This window comes from Pleuronectes platessa, chromosome 8, assembly GCF_947347685.1.
Source record: "Pleuronectes platessa chromosome 8, fPlePla1.1, whole genome shotgun sequence".
NCBI classification, from domain to species: Eukaryota; Metazoa; Chordata; class Actinopteri; order Pleuronectiformes; family Pleuronectidae; genus Pleuronectes; species Pleuronectes platessa.
Genome location: NC_070633.1, coordinates 1,226,817 through 1,244,620, shown reverse-complemented (window position 1 = coordinate 1,244,620; position 17,804 = coordinate 1,226,817). Strand labels below are relative to the sequence as shown.

Below are 17,804 nucleotides of genomic sequence, written 5' to 3'. Positions count from 1 at the left end.
GTCCACCACTAGGTAAATTTCAATTTCTCCCTGTCCTTCTGCAGTATCTCTAGTTCATACATAATATTTCTAGTTATTAGTGTAATTAATAATTGATCTTTCAATGATCTATCAATGAGATGATCATCTATTTGCACAATCCTAGGAGTATGATATTGTTAAAATAACATGCATACATACAATGTTAAAGATAAAGCTGATATCTTTGTTATTATTATAAGAGCCAAAGCAGTGACCTCTGCGGCACCTTAGACGTGATCATTGATAGGTTATGAATCGCGTCGGTTTTTTGTTGACATGGCAACATGCCAAAAGTTGATGTTTAGTTTTTACAATTGATCACCTTTTGGGGGACCAGTACATGTCCGGAAAGTAATGAAACTCATCACATACACCGGAAATAACAACCATTTTCTTCAACATGTTTGAAAATTGTATTTTGCCCTTTCCATGTAATGAGAAGGTTCGCTCTTTGTGAAGCTTCATTTAAAGCTGGATCAGTGGCTTGATATTTTGCCTTGAAAGAGGAAGTCCTTCAAACTTGACTAAATAGTGTCCATTCTGCAAGACCAGATTCAGAGACCCTTCACATCTTGTGAATGTTATCCATTTTTTTTTTTAAAACTTCTTGCATTTTTGTAAGGCTTAACATGCATGAAAACTCCCTCCCCAACAAAATTTCAACAGCCACAGCAGTACATGTATCATGGTCAGATAAAAAAAAGCGACCTGGACCACTTCACTATATTGAACAGGTATTGGAGATGTTCATTGTGATATACATTTTTTGCTTGGATTTTGGTGATTTAATAACTTGACGACTAAAACGACCATTTTGAGTTTTTCTTGACAATAGCTAGATAAACACTATCAACTACTACTTGAAACAGGAAGCTCTTCCAACTTGACTATATATTGTCGTGATCATATTTACATGTAAAAATTCAACATATTCATAGCACCACCTACTAGCAACAGGATGCATCTGCGATAGGATGTGACATCTGACACGTTCATGCATTATGCAAACACAGAATGCATTTACCAACCTCCAGCAACTACACCACAGCCACAGCACACCCAAACGCAGAATGTCTCGGCCTGAGCGTCGCTGCTTGCAGCTTCAAATATCATTTTTATTTTCCAACTTGACCCCAAGTTATTAGATCTGCCCACACTATATGCAAATAAACTTATTTGCGAGTTCTTGTCAGTTAAACAAATACAGTTTAGTTTAGCCTGTGTAAATAATCATGTTCATAGAGGAAATAAAGTCATGACTTCAAAAAACTTCTTGGCATATCCTAACAAAATTAATGGCGAAACGAACCAGAAAGAATCTGTCCAACAGCCCAAAACTAACAGTCAGAAAATGAGCTCTGAAACACTGGGGATTGGAAAATGTTCATATTTGTGTAGACTGTCTGGTAACAGTGAGCACCGTGTATAGGGCTGTGAAATATATGCAGAATGAGCTGTGCGGGATGAGTGGGGTTCATAGTTTGTGAACTTGTGAGATGTTGTACATCCACCCCAGCACACAAACGGTTTTGTTATTGCACAGGCTAACTGGTCGACATGTCTGAGTAGAGAATTTCCTAAAGGCTGGCGCATGCTTCTGCAACTGCGTCGGCGGCTTTTCAGGCAGCTGTCTCGCAGTACTCTCCAAGCGTTGCACGTCTTACAAAGCAATTCTCCGCCAGAACACTAAGCAGAGTAATGTTTTTGGCCTAAGAAAACCTTAGAGACGCCTTCTTTCTTCTTCGTCGATTGTTTATTTACATAGCCACTGCGGCTCCTCGTAGCCTTTTTCTGGCGGACAAATCCGCCAGTCAGTGACGGGCTATACAAGTGATCATACTTTCGGATCTCTTCTGCCAAACACTCTTCTATTTGGTCCATATTCGTTCTTCTAAATCTTCCGTTGTTTCTGCCGGTATTATGTGGCATGAAACCGGAAATGCTACTCCGGAAAGGATGTAGTTAGCAGACCAATCACACTCCTTGCGGGCTGCGTAAGGCTTGCGGAGCTTCGCCGTATAGTTAGAAAAATGGGGCGACGCACATAAGGGGCCCGGAAGGGCTCTTGCGCTTGCGGGCCCATGAAAACGCAGAAGCATGCGCCGGCCTTAAGTTGTGCTTGTGTCCACCAACCTCCGGAGCAAGTCCAGAACAAATTTATGTATTACAAACATTGACTCGAATTTCAGTTCACCTTATCTTCAATTTAATCACGACTAGGCATAACTCAATTAATCTTTTATTATATATAAAAAACAGAATTACAAATGTTTTGCCAGTCAGGCGTTTCTCATAGATATAGTCAGAACTAGCTATATTCACTGGCAAAGTCGGGTCTTGTTGAAATAAAAAATGAGCTAGACTCAGACTGTGTAAAAAAACATAATTTGTAAACTTCAACAATATATGGAGAGAGCACGAATGATAGAGACACAGACGAAATTTAATTTATGACAGAGCCGGTAAAAACTGTAAAAAATAACTTTCACGGTCCAAACATTAAAAGACCACAAACGACACTGTAAGCGGACTAAGTGGATCTGTCCATGGCTTTCTGGGTGTGTACCCCAGGATAGGGTTTGGCAGAAGGGTATGACGGCTCAGTACCACCAGCAGTGATGAAGGCAATGTGCCCAATCATGGTAGGCATCACATGGTTGCGGTAATGTGGTTACTGTCATGGCCCCAATTCAAGCTTAGTTTAAAGTATCTTCAATTTTGGCGAATTTTATATATATATATGTATGTATGTATGTATGTATCACCCAACTGGAGTTTTCAAATTATTTTAAGACATTGAAATATGACAGTTACAAACAGCTTGACGATATGTTCATGTTAATTCCTGATCAAGTTTGAGTTTGGGATTTTCACTTTTCTTTATCGCCATCTCTGACTGAAATCCTCCATCTGTTCTCTCCCCATGTCAGTTGTTCCTTATTGACTTTGGCTTGGCGAAGAAGTACCGAGACAACCGAACAAGACAGCACATCCCCTACAGAGAAGACAAGAATCTGACTGGCACAGCCCGCTATGCCTCCATCAATGCTCATCTTGGCATTGAACAGAGGTCTGTGAATACATTTAATACTCAAAGATGACTTTCAAGGAAAATTGTTTCCCTGTTATAAAAATGTTTTTAGAAATCAAGCCTATAAGTTGAATATGTTTGCTTTTAGCATTTACAACATGGTAACCGGTTTAGTTTAACAGATCAACCAAGGACTTGATTTGCAGTTTATCTTAGTCTAACACTAATGCAACTAACCCAGCACTTCATGTTGCAATTTCCACTGTTCCATCCAAAGAAACATCTATTCTGCATACATTTTTTTATAGAGCATATTTTGAATCCACTAATAACATTACTTTTGTCTGCAGTCGCCGTGATGATATGGAGTCACTAGGGTATGTGCTGATGTACTTCAACAGAACCAGTCTGCCATGGCAGGGATTAAAGGTACGAGACTATTTCTGACTCTGCAGTAAATGATCATAATCCATCTCTTTTCTTAAAACTACTTTCTTAATAAATTTTTTAGGTGTTTTAAAGTTTGATGGTAATACTTAGTCTACCAATAACGTTATGTTGTATAACCAGTGTTTAGACAAGTTTTGATGCATGCACTGTATTTGTTCCAACTTCTGCTGTGAATATATATTTTATATTCTGTTTCTGTGTCAGCTGTGTTTTGTTGATCATTTTTAATTCAGCAGCCTCTGCCTTAGGATTCCCATAGGTTTCTGTGTTATTAATAAACTACTTACAACTACTTAATCAGCTATTACTAGCTCATATACTGCTACTAAAGTGTTACTAATGTATTTTATGTTAATTTTAAGAAAAGTAATTATGCAACAATTTTTTATCAGTATTTTGGTTAACCACTTATCAGTAGTTATAACCAAATATTACAATGACAGGTGGTGCTCTTTGGTCCCAGCTATGTTTGTTGTGCTGTAAATAAAAGCTACTAAAATACTTTTGTGGCCATTGTTGCCAACACTGGTCTTTCAGTGTTTGGATTTTCATACAAATATTATTGTTGGTTTTGTGTTTCTCTTAGGCTGCCACAAAGAAGCAGAAGTATGAAAAGATCTCGGAGAAGAAGATGTCCACCCCTGTTGAGGTCCTCTGTAAGGTAAGACACATTAAGCAGGACCGTTTCTGCAGAATACTTTGTCCACAGCCATATGACATTGTTTTATGAATGCGTGTTTCCAGGGTTTCCCAGCAGAATTCGCCATGTATCTGAACTACTGTCGTGGCTTGCGCTTTGAGGAGGCTCCAGATTACATGTACCTGCGCCAACTGTTCCGCATCCTCTTTAGGTAAACACACATGCAGTGGCCCAATCATTAGCCCCTGTCTTCACCTGTGGTGGCTTGAATGACAACTGTCACTATTAATATTCCAAATGTTCAAAGATCATACTGCAGACCAGCTCTTATCTGAGTAAGCAGCTGCTAATACATGCTTTCGATAGATTCTGATGTTAGTTGCTGATTCTCTTTAACTTGTTTGAATAATTATCTCATCACTAGAGTAGTTATAGAAAAAACTTAATTTCTTCTTACTACTTTTTTCCACCGGACTTTGCTCTTCCTACATCGTACTTATTTCCCTCTTAACGTTTTCATAGCTTCATTCTTTAGTTATTATTGCTCTTTGTCCATCCTTTCCTTCCTTCCTGTTTCAAATTGCTGTAAATATGCAAAGAAATGTTTTGTGTGTTTCAGGACTCTGAACCACCAGTATGACTACACATTTGACTGGACCATGTTGAAACAGAAAGCTGCTCAGCAGGGGGCCTCATCTGGTGGCCAGGGCCAGCAGGCACAAACCCCCACAGGCAAGCAAACTGACAAATCCAAGCCTAACATGAAAGGTTAGTAGCAAACAGCCAAGCGACGTTTTTTTACAGACACCAATTGCTCATACATTATTACAGTATTGTATTTAGATATTGTTCTATTCCCTTTCCAACAACCCAGTGCCCGTTTTTGAAAATAATAAACATTAAATTGGAAAAGAAAAGCTGAAGAAATTATTCTTGTTGGAATGATGAAGCTTAAAAGCTTTATTAGTCTGAGAGGGCACCCTAAAAGAACAGAACATTCAAAATCAAAACCTTGATACAATTGGTATGTCTTGCTTAAGCAAAGACGTCCTTGGGGAATTTGACTACTAACTTTGCTGCCATGCTATTCTGTTCCTTTGTTGGGGCTCAACGGACTTTCTTTGCTTTGACTCTGTAATAATGCTGACCGATGTGCTCACATTACATGCCTCTGACTTCCTTCAAACTGGATTATGATTGTTTTTCCCTCCTTATTTAAAACTTGTTTTGTCGCTATGACATTATGATCTACATCTGGTAAAATGCTAATAAAGGCCAGTTTTGGTTCCTAATGTGCAACAACCTGAGTACTATTGGTCCCTCAGGACTAGGGTTGCAGAATTCCGGGAATATTCAAAGCTGGAAACTTTCAATGGGAATTAACGGGAATTAAAGGAATAAACTGGACATTTTGTGGGTAATTTATACTAACTGTATTTACCTTGTCATATACAGACATAATTATAAACATTTTGTTTTGTTACAGGCTGATTTGAGCCCTGAGGAAACTTTGGCCAATTGACTATATGCTTCTGCATCTTTGTGTCATTCTTAACATAGGTCTTTGCATCGTATTTGCAAATGGACACAGCCTTTCCTTCTACATTGGATAGGGTGAAATGTCTCCACACATGAGAGTGCACGTGGCATCGTTCTGTAGAACAAGATGAGAAAAAAGCTTGTAAAAAAATCCTAAAGCAATGCCAGAGATATAAATAGTTGGCCAATTGGAATCGTCTTAATTGGAAACTAAAATATTTTACAATTGATGGATAAATTAATAGAAATAGGCTAGATGAACAATCCTCAATCAGCATGCTAATATATTTTCCCCAGTAATATCGAAAATTACCTGACTAGTCCTGCAAACTACAGCTGGCCTCAATAGCCCTGCTGTGTGCAGGATGCTGGGAATTATCTGAGCATGTGATGGAGAAATGCACAGTGCAGTGTTGAAATTCAACGTGCAGCATGTGCTGCATTCCATACATCTTTAAAATAGAGGTTTGAATGATGTTTTTATTGCTCAGCGCTTAATTTGCGTATTTTATTTTTTTTAAATTCCCAAAATTCCCGAGCTCAGTATTTCCATGGAAAGTTTCCGCCCCTTTGCAACCCTACTCAGGACTGATATACAGGGTACACATCTGATACTACTTGTTTCCATGGTTGTTCTCCTAACTGGTAAACTTATTGGGAAACAAAAGATGGATAATTAGGGCTTCACAATTATGTTGTATTCAAATGTGATCTGATTTCTAATTTGAAGATTCTGACACATTTAAATATAGGACACCGGCTCCATGAAAACCAGCGTTTCTGTTTTTCCCTTAACAAATGACACTGTGGCAATACCTTACATGGAGCAGAGGAGCAGAAAAGCATAGAGAAGTTTGCATCAAGCACCAATAAAACGTTGTAAATTCAGTTAAAAACACAACTGAAGATGGTGAGAATCTGAACATTTTGTGTTTAGTCACTAGATAAATCACAGCTTCATTACCACAACAACATTCAAACAGTAATGCAAACCTTTACAAAAATTTGGTAGAAAACATTTGGCTTAAAGATTTATTCCACATGTTCTATTTCTTTGAGCACATTATCCAGTGGCCTGGGAGCCATCAAGCAAGCAGTGCATAATATTTTGCATGTGCCCATGCACTGAGTACAAACTGCTGTTCAACAACATTGTTAAATAATTAGTAATGTAACGGCACTTCAGATAAGTAAAGATATTCAAGCAATGAAATAAAATCAATAAATCCAATTTATTGTATATAACCCATTGTCACAATTCAATATTTGTCTCATAGGGCTTACAAGGTGTGACATCCTCTGTCCTGAACCCTCAACCAGAGTAATAGGCTTACTTTGATGAAAATATAAGCAACTTTATAATCTCTATTTTTATGCCTTTGCGTGGTCAATAGCCAGTGGCTGTAGGTACACTCCTGATCAAAATCTTAAGACCAGTTAAAAAATTGCATGAATTTGCATTTTGCACTGTTGGATCTTAGGAAGGTTCTAAGTAGAGCTTCAAAATGCAAAAAGAAGAAATGGGAACAAGAGACCAAAAGTTGTGAGCAGGCAATTTATTGAAAACAACAATTTAACTCATATAGGCTGTTCATCAGCTGATCAAAAGTTTAAGACCACAGCCTTTAAAAGCCAAAATCTGTCCAAAAATTTGGATTCCATGTCATTTCCTGTCAAGTAATCACACTGTGAAGATCTCTTGATGGCAAAGGCAAAAAAGCTCACCGTCTTTGAACGTGGTAGGATTGTTGAACTGCATAAACAAGGTCTCTCACAACGTGCCATCGCTGCTGAGGTTGGACGCAGTAAGACAGTCATTTTGCATTTCTTAAAAGATCCTCAGGGTTATGGAACAAAAAAAATCAAGTGGTAGACCCAAAAAAATCTCACCGGCGCTGAGCCGGAGGATCCGAATGGCTGTCCGTCAATACACGGGACGATCCTCGTCCCAAATTAAGGCCATTACTGGTGCTGACTGCAGCCCAATAACCATCAGACGGCATCTGTGAAGGAAGGGCTTCAAAAACAAGAAACGTCTTCAAAGGCCATGTCTCCTTCAACGCCACAAAATTGCCCGTTTAGACTTTGCAAGGGAGCACCAAACATTGAACATTCAAAGGTGGAAGAAAGTTTTATTCTCTGAGGAGAAAAAATGTAACCTTGATGGTCCTGATGGCTTCCAACGTTACTGGCATGACAAGGAGATGCCACCTGAGATGTTTTCTACGCGGCACAGTGGAGGGGGCGCCATCATGATCTGGGGTGCTTTTTCCTTCAATGGAACAATGGAGCTCCAGGTTGTGCAGGGGCGTCAAACAGCAGCTGGCTATGTGGAGATGTTGCAGCGGGCATCCCTCATGACTGAGGGCCCTCGTCTGTGTGGTAACGACTGGGTTTTTCAGCAGGACAACGCTCCAATTCACAATGCCCGTCTGACCAAGACTTTTTTCCAGGAGAATAACATCACTCTTTTGGACCATCCTGCGTGTTCCCCTGATCTCAATCCAATTGAGAACATTTGAGGATGGATGGCAAGGGAAGTTTACAAAAATGGACTTCAGTTCCAGACAGTGGATGCCCTTCGTGAAGCCATCTTCACCACTTGGCGCAACATTCGCACTAGCCTTTTGGAAACACTTGCATCAAGCATGCCAAAACGAATTTTTGAAGTGATCAACAATAATGGTGGAGCTACTCATTACTGAGTCAGTTTTTGACACTTTAATTTCTGTTTTAGGAGTTTTTTTTAATTTTTTTGAGCTGTGGTCTTAAACTTTTGATCAGCTGATGAACAGCCCACTTCAGTTAAATTGTTGTTTTCAATAAATTGCCTGCTCACAACTTTTGGGCTCTTGTACCCATTTCTTCTTTTTGCATTTTGAAACTCTACTTAGAACCTTCCTAACAGTGCAAAATGCAAATTCATGCAATTTTTTTAACTGGTCTTAAGATTTTGATCAGGAGTGTATTATGATGGGTAGTCATACGTCCGCCCCATTCTTGTGAACGCAATATCTCAAGAACACCTCAAGGGAATTTCTTAAAATTTACTCCAAATATTCCTTTGGACTCATGGATGAACTTGTTAGATTTTTGGTGGTGAAAAGGCATGGTCAGTGTGACCTCATGAGGCACATTTTTGCCTTATGATTGTGATATCTCCAGTATGCTTTGAAGAAATCATTTCACATTTAGCAGTAACATTCACCTGGATTTAAGAAAATAAGTTGTGTAATTTTGGTAACCAAAGGTCTGGTTCACAGTGGCCTCACAAAACAGGTTTTTGGCCTCTTGAAACCGATATATCAAGACTACCTTGAGGGAATTACTTCAACTTTTCACCAGTTGTGCTCTGGACTCAAAGATTAACTGAATTCAGTGCTCAAAGGCAAAAAAGATCAAGGCGACCTCAGAAGAATCTAGAAAAAAAAAATTGTGTAGACTAAAACTGCAGTGGTCGGCGGTGGCATAAAGCCCCAGTAGTATTTCTACATGGTCATTCAACCTCAAACTGATATAAACACTCACCTTAATCAGAACTACAAAGTGCGATATGACAAAGCTGTAAAGGCTGAGAAAAAACAGGTTAAAATCCCTATGGCCAAGTAGCCCTGACATCAATAATAGATCTGGCAGAAACACCATTTTTCCTATTTTCAGCCTCCCCTTCACCACTTCTACAGAAGCTCCAGCCCCCAAATCCATGCACATTTATGGGCAAGGTACGCCACTGATCTCAAAAGTTGCAATTAGACATAAGCATTATCTGTAAACAAAATATACCTTTTGTATTTACACAAGTTAAACCTCCAGAATCAGCTGGGACAAAGAGTGATTGACTGCCATTGAAGAATCAGACAATCACAAACTGGTGTACCATTATCTCTGTTCTATCGGAGATAGTGACTCGCAACTTCTCGCTCGGCGGACATGTGTCACACAGTCTGGCCCGTCTTTATTTCATTTTCTTGTTTGGCTTAGTTGTATTCTGTGGTGCTTCAGCACTTAGCATTTGCAGCACTACTGTGAAAATGACTGTAGGTATAAATATCATTATTTAATTAAAGATGTAACCGATGATGTTTTAACATCAGTGTCCCATTAGCATATACTGTTTATGACCATTCAGAGATTCTCCTATGCATGAGCCCGTATAACACTGTTGTGGACTGGCTGGACCAGTGTTGTGCTGTTCAAGTAGTCCAGCTTTCTTTTATTTACCAAATACCAAATACAAATGCTGTGTATTTAAACCATGTTTTTTTTTTTTTTTCAGCGCGCACACAGAAAGTACAGCTAGTGGACCAGGAGATATGAGCATACTATGTACTCAGTGGTCATTGGATCAGAAATTGTTTAACGTAAGATCTCTTACTCAGTGTTTGTTACCATTGTTTCATATGTTCAGTAGCGCCACTCGCTCTCTTTTGACTCTTTGACGGGTCTTTGTCGTGTTTTATCTTAGTTGACTGGTTTAAAATCCAGAAATTTTTTGAACATCTTTTGACACTAAATCCTCAGCCTAGTCAGACAACTGTCGACATGAGATAACACCCTGTTACTCTTGTGTGTGTGTGTATATATATATATATATATATATATATATATATATACACATTGCTCAAACAAATTAAGGGAACACTTAAATTATATCAGATCTTGATGAACGAATTATTCAAGTTGAAAATCTTCACTGAAATCGCAGGCCGATCCAATGTGCGAGATTTCATCACAGCAAATAATGTGACTCAGTAGTGTGTATGTGTATGGTCTACGCATGCCTTTTTGCACTCCCAACAATGTCTAGACATGCTCAAGATGAGTCGGTGGAAGGTGTCATGGGGATCTCCTCCCAGACCTGGATTAGGGCATCAGTGAGCCCCTGGACAGTTTGACGAAACCTGGAGACGTTGTTTACACGATACATAGGTCCCATAAGTTCTCAGTAGGATATATATTTAACCCCTTTCCGGGATTTAATCTGAGGTATAGGTATCCCTGAAATGATATATCAGTGGTTTAAAGTCGGAAAAAACTGCTGAAATGTGTATTTCCATGTCCTCTCTTCTGCCTCTCTCTGGAGCTGCCTACAGAACAGGCAGTTTTCACCTGCCTCTTGAGCCCCTCCTCTGATCTGCTGACTACACTTTGAGTGCCGGAGACCAGGCCAATCACCGGTCTCATTTTGGCGCATTGACGATTTCGCTGGTAAACACAGCTGAAACGGTGCTAGACAGTGAGCTCAGGTCCCACTAGAGGCCGTCGGGCCCTCATGCCACCATCGTGCATTCTGGTTCTGGCAGTTTGGCCAGAAACATGCACACCATTAGCCTGCTGGAGGTAATTTTGTAGGGCTCGGGCAGTGCGTCTCCTTACACAAAGTAGCAGATACAAGTCCTGCTGCTGGGTTGATGTCCTTCTACGGCCCTATCCAGCTCTCATCCAGCAAGGTTGGTCTCTTGCTATCTCCTCCGTGCTCCTGAGACTGTGCGTGAAGACATCCAGAACAAACCTTCTTTCAGCCTCACGTATGGATGTGCCTTCCTGGAGAAGCTGGACTAGCTGTGCAACCTTATTGGGCTGCAGGTACTGCTTCGTGCTATCCAGTGGTGACTAGAACACTTGCAGAATACAAAACTAAAGAAGACTCAGTCAGAAAGGATAAGGCCAGAGCAATTGTGTGGCCACTATCAATGCAAAACATTCCTTTTTTTGGGAGTTGTCTTGGATTCATTTGCACCAACACAGGTGAAATTGAGTCACTTGTCCTTCCTCAATTGACTTATTGATATCCCCTGAAGTTTAACTGACTTGGTGTTTACATTTTTTTTTTTTGAGCAGTGTATATAAATCACCATTCCTCCGATTTTTTGATTACCACTTTTTGAACAAGCTCTATAGAATTACAGAAATATCAATCATAGAAGTCAAAACTGTACATTCATAACAAGCATAAATAATATGTAGCATTTTGCAGTGTTAGTGTTGTACAAAAGTGAGAGTTGCGCTATTTGATAGATTCACCAGCTCCCCCTTTCTCAGCCCTACCCGCTCACCCCTCTCCTGAGTGTGTGAGACCTCAGCTTTCCTGCTCGCCGCTCACAAACCTGAAAATGGGATGTGCACTCTTGACACAGTGTCATTTACACTATGTTTTCAGCCTAAATGTCGGCTGTGATCCACAGGCGAACGCGTCTCCTGAGGAGGATATCATATATTCTTAGTTTATAAAGACAAGTGCATGTACCTCAAATTATTCCTTGGCATAACTGAGCACACCTCAGTTCCACAATAGACTTCCGTTGTCTGAGTGCAGAACTGTTTATACACTGTCTATGGAGCAAAGTGAAGTTCGGAAACTATGCGTTTATCCTACCTGCCTACCTATTTGCTTTATTACTGTTCGTGTTTGGCTTATATTAATGTTTGAATTACTGACCTTTTCATACATTGCTGGTCTGTTAAGCAATCTTCCAACCCAAATTCAAAACTTTTAAAAACAAAACCTCTAATTTTGCTGGATATAAAGCATTGAAGCGACAAAAGAACATTGTACTTTTTTCCTCGACTAATTGCTTAAATGGAACAGATTTTAGGAATGTTGTCATAACGTAAATTACCTCCATGTGCTCCTCTCAATTTTGAATGGTGAAGCTTCTATATGACAGAAGCTTCACCATTCGTTTATAGTAATCAGTCGCTTATAGTTGTCAATTAGTGTTCAATTTCACCTGGACAAACATGATCATGAGCGGTTTCCACAGAATTTTGTAGGGAGACAAGAGACAGCCGGCTCGAAATTCCTTATGCAGGAACAACCCTGTGTATGGACAGGCCCGTAAATGTCCCTAGGGGGATATGATGGTAAACTGCCAAACAGCGGTAATATATTGTTTTATCACTGCGGTGAGGAATAATTCATACCGTCACAGCTATAATAAATAGTATTGTGTATAGATTTTTATAATGATGTAAAACTGCTAGATGTTAACCATATCATGACTTCAAGGCTTCCATCTCTGATGTCCATGGGTTTACTGCTGCAGTGCATACACAGGCAACACTGATCTGCTGTAATCAGAGACGTGTGATATGTGCACACATCCTGACCACATACCTTCATCTAGCCACTGGATCTAAATTACTAAACATCACTGTTAAACAACATGATAAGGGTGTCCAATGTGCTTATGTAATCACTGATCAGTTTTGTTGGATGTTGCTCACGGTTTAATTACTGAATTGATCGGAGTGCACAGACCGTCTGAAAAGCAGTGTTTATTTGGCCTTCACGCTGCCATCGTATGTGAATAGGGACTCACACTGTTTGCCTGTTAAAGTGTATGTTCTGTCACAGTCGTTGCAGTCATAGCTTAAAACCACATGGTTAAAAGAAGCACAAACAAAAATACTGGGCTGTATTCAAAAATATGGAAATATCTGTGCATAGGATTTTTTCTGATTGCATTTAAAACTGCTTTCAGATAAAACTCTGGAGATTGTCCAGTTGAGATTCACGTGTGAACGCAAATGTCAGAGTGACAGACTCTGGATTATCTGCGGACTTTCACTGCATGGCCCCCTAGTACAAAGTCAGCAGAAAGTCAAGAGAATCCAATTTAAGAACACATTGGGGGATCCCCTGCTGGAGACACAGCGAGCGAGTGGGTGCGTTGACCTGTGACAGACTGGAGACTCTTACTGATCTTTGGTGTCTTGTCTTATTCCGTTTTGCTCATCTTCAGTGCTGACCTCCTGCTCGCTGACACTAAGCTGGTCCAGTTGGTCCTTGGCCAGCATTTTTTATCAGTCTTTATTGATCTGTGTGAACACTGAACTAATGATGCTGCCTGTGTGTCTGTGTGTCTCTAGGTTTCTGAGAGCTCGTTGCTCAAAGTAGAGCTGCAGAAGCGTTGGTGACCAGGGCCAACAAATGTTTCTTCCTGGACAAACGACAAAGAACGTCTGTCTCTCCTTTCACAATAAGTATCTATGTAATGGCAATGTATAGATTTACACATGCCTTTGTCTGCTGTGTTATCTATATATTAATGTATATATATAATAAAACTCTCCACTCCGAAAGAAAAAGCAGGTTTTATTTTGGATGTGGTTGCTGTAGCCCCCCTAGACACATATGCCTATCCCCCACCCATCCCTCTGTCTGTTATCTGTGTTGACTTTTTGTAAGGTTTCTTTGAAATCTCAAGTTAATCAGCTGACCCCTTTTTATCTCCCAGTGGATACACCACAGTATTCTTCCCCCTCCCTAATTTTTCATTCCCGCATTTTACCAAGCCAATGTTAAAACATGTAAACCTGAAAACTGTTCTCCTTTTTCTTTCTCAAATAATTGAATGACTCAACCCTGGATGTTACTAAAAGACAATGTTTTTTTTGTTTTCCTTTGGTGATTAGCAGTTTGCCTGTTGACAATATAAGCAGCTGGTGGCAACAGTCAGTGGTAGAATGATACTCTGGCTCTCTCCCTCTTTCTTTAGAGCTCTGAATGATTATTAAATCTGTTGTACTACCTTTGGTCTTCTCTGAAAATACCAATAAAAACATAACATAACACAGGCTTCCAAGCACATGTCATTATCAATCACCTATTTAACAAGAACTGTAACAAGAAAATGTGAAGCACCAGTTGTATGTGATTTCCCTCATTAGCCGATTGAGCTGTTCATGTTATGCAAATATGATTATTGAATCTCCCATACATGAGTATTTTTATGATTACATTGTTTATAAGTAAAATCACTACATAAATAGAAACAATCGATGAAGTGTCACAGTAATTTTATTTTTATTTATTGTAACAGTTAATAGTGAATTTCTTTCTTCCAGTTATCCAGAATTTCACTTTCTTTGTAGTCAGAGCCTTCAGACATGCCATTATCTCCATTACATTGTAACCTTAATAGGCCTCTCTGCATCTTTCCTCACTGTGCCAGCTGATAACCTTATCTTCTTCATCCTGCAATGGAAAAGAACAGTTTCTCCCTCAGGGAGATGTTTCTTAAAGGGGATACCTCTTAACTCTGTTGCCTATGACAGTAGGTGTTTAGTTTTAAAAGGCACAGGGGTAATATTTGATTTACTGAGTAGGCCACATGGCTTTCATAGTACTGCCATACAAGCCAGTAAATGGATTTATCTTTAGCCGCAGCGTTATTTTCGGTCATCCAAGAGTTTCCGTAATCCCTGACATTCATATTTTACTCGAAACTGTATCATTTACGATGTGCTTTAAGCCTAAAGGACCTCTAAAATCGTCCTCAGTCACATTCACACACACACTTCACTCTAGCTCTCACGCACGGGGTGTGCGTTGGAATCGCTACATCCGCTGGCATTGTTACTTCCTGTAGCAGGCTTTAAACTCTGCGTAAATGAAGCAGTTTCGAGATGAATTTGATGTTAGGGGGGAGACCATGAGGCTGCAGCACAGATGTCTCCCACTGTCATTCATCCTTGCAGAGCCATGAAAGAGGAGATTCCCCTGGTTGAATGCGCTCTAATGGTCCCCAGAGGAAGAAGACGCCAGTGAAATTGCCTCAAACCAATTGAACACCGATCACATTTGCTGTAGATCACAACATCTGTGGCTTGTATAAACTATATGTATCTTTTTATTATCATACAAGTAATTACTCTAAGACAAAAGATGTTTATTTCTAGTTCAATGTCCATCGTTACAAAATTAGGTAGCAAAGCTTACAATATTCAGTCATACAATTATCAAGCTAAATTGTATGAATTACATATTTAGAATATGTCATTCGAAAAGTATGGACATTTACAATTTATCAATTCAATGTAGGCTACTTGAAAGATTATCCAATTAACATGTTATTTCCACAACTTATTTTCTAAGTGTGACTTATACATAGTGGGAAAATAAGAGAAATATTTAAGATTACAGAAAATATACTACCTAATGGCTTAAGATTTATAATTCCAATATAATAAAAAAATGATTTAATATACTTCTATCATATTATTAAAGGATTTGTTGTATTTGTATGGATGTGTGGATAAGGGCATGGAAGACCACGACTCACATTTTTTCCCAGCATTTATTTGCTCCTGCAAAGGACTATGAAAAGATGCTTCCAGTACTTTCTTATATGCAGATCAGCTCCTTCATCAATGTGAGTTGCAATGTCTACTACAACGCATAAATACATTGATCAGACATTGCAGTCTATACTTAGCTCATAATACATTGCTAATCATAGCCAGGAGCTATTTAAACTGACAAAGAAGCATTTTCTATTTATTTATAATCAGACGTTTCCAAAGACCATGAAGAACATAGACAAAAGGATGAACAGTGACACATGATCAGAATAAGCAATGTGCATCGAGTAGGGTAACTACAGAGAAACATAGAAAACTACAAATATTTAACATTTTAAAATAAATGTCCTTCCAGTACTTTCTTGTCTGCACGTCAGACCTATGATGGTACATCCTAAACATATAAAGCTGCCAAATATTACAGAAAAGAAATGAATGTCCCACAATACACTGGCATGAAAGAACTCACACCAAAAACAGCCTCAGGACAATACATTCAAAACACCACATAGCATTAAATTAAAATAGCAGAGATGAAATTAACAAGGATATGCGATGTAACTTCCACATAAAACATCTACATAAGAGCTAAAAAATAAAGTGCATTCTGTCCAAAAAAAAAAAAAAAAAAACTAGACCGTACAATTATTACTTTGATGAAGGATTATTGTGACTTATTATCAGGCTAACCCACAAGGTCTCTAGGGACTTTCCAGATGATCTAAAATGCTGCTACACAAGTACAGGATCAAGAAAAATAGATCATATTACTCCTTTATTATCCTCTTTTAATTTGCTCCCTGTAAAATCCAAAATAGAATTTAAATAATATATCATTTAACTCAGTTACAAAGACCCAAAACACTCTCTCTCTCTCTCTCTCTCTCTCTCTCTCTCTCTCTCTCTCTCTCTCTCTCTCTCTCTCTCTCTCCTAATAGCAGGAGTGGACAATGACTGTGGACTATAGTGGCATCCGATCTTGATGGTGGATCATGATCTTGCTGGCTGCTGACCATAGACTATGATTGCAGCAGGACTTCTTGATATAGTATTTCTCCTCGGATACTTGACCATTACTGACAATAATCCATTAATTCATTGACCTTCAGTTATGCTTCAAACTGTTTACCCATATCAATGCTGCTAAAACCTTTATCTTTGTGATTCTCTCCTTTACACTTGACATCTATTGCAGTTTTCTTTGTCCTGGGAGAGGGAACCCTCACATGTGGCTCTCTTTGAGGTTTCTACATTCTTTTTTACCCTGTTAAAAGGGTTTTCTAGTAGTTTTTCCTTACTCTTGTTGAGGGTTAAGGACAGAGGATGTCCCACTTTGTTAAAGCCCTATGAGACAAATTGTGATTTGTTAATATGGTAGGGATGCACCGATTTCGAAATTCTTGGCCAGTACCGATACCGATGTTTAAAACAACAATCTAGGTGGTGGAGGTTGACAACCCCAATTCGGGGGTGGGCCTAAATATCTCTCCTACCTCTGTTCAGCCAAATTGAAGATTTAACTTTACCCTGACCTATCGCCCAGGCTGTGGCAATGGGAAGCCCTCTCCTGCCAGGAGGTAGCCGAAAAGCCCAGTCTGGAACCTGAAAATATCCTCTCTCCTTCTTGTGTGGTACCAGCCGACACCTGGGAGGTTGAGATCATAGTCCAGGAGGTTCAGCGCTTCCAACCAGACTCAGCTACTGGTCTCCCTAACTGTCTATTTCTGCCTGACACCCCTAATCTCTCTTTTCATAGCGGCTTTGTTATGATCGGATTTTAGCGGACCCAAAAAGTGCATAACCCGAACACAGATGGTACATGTTACTAAAAAAAATGTTTTGTTTAAAGCTGGAGCTGGGGTGGTGGTGACATGCAGTGGGGATCCCAAAAGTCCTGGCAGGGTGAGGCCCGAGCAGACTAACGCCGGGGTTCACATCGGACGCTGAAGCCATACTGAATATCATATAAAATATGTCATCAATATGTTTTAAATCATTTCTCAGTGTGTTTCCAAGGCGTGATACGCTCGCGGCGAG

At 39.5% G+C, this 17,804-nt stretch overlaps 1 protein-coding gene across 7 annotated transcripts in view; it reads left to right on the top strand.

Moving 5' to 3' along the window:
• The window catches only part of csnk1a1 (casein kinase 1, alpha 1), a 44,371-nt gene extending 30,115 nt beyond the window's left edge, over positions 1–14,256 (top strand). For 3 of the 7 annotated variants that reach the window (XM_053429505.1, XM_053429500.1, XM_053429506.1), the window contains 7 exons: positions 2,952–3,091; positions 3,403–3,481; positions 4,089–4,163; positions 4,247–4,353; positions 4,762–4,910; positions 9,958–10,042; positions 13,554–14,256. In XM_053429505.1, coding sequence (XP_053285480.1) covers positions 2,952–3,091; positions 3,403–3,481; positions 4,089–4,163; positions 4,247–4,353; positions 4,762–4,910; positions 9,958–9,998 — 591 coding nt within the window. In that variant the 3' untranslated portion in view covers positions 9,999–10,042; positions 13,554–14,256. Of the gene's footprint in view, positions 1–2,951; positions 3,092–3,402; positions 3,482–4,088; positions 4,164–4,246; positions 4,354–4,761; positions 4,916–9,957; positions 10,043–13,553 lie in introns of those variants that run through there. The other 4 variants (XM_053429503.1, XM_053429504.1, XM_053429501.1 and 1 more) reach the window with 4 other exon arrangements.
• The last annotated feature ends 3,548 nt before the right edge of the window (positions 14,257–17,804 follow it).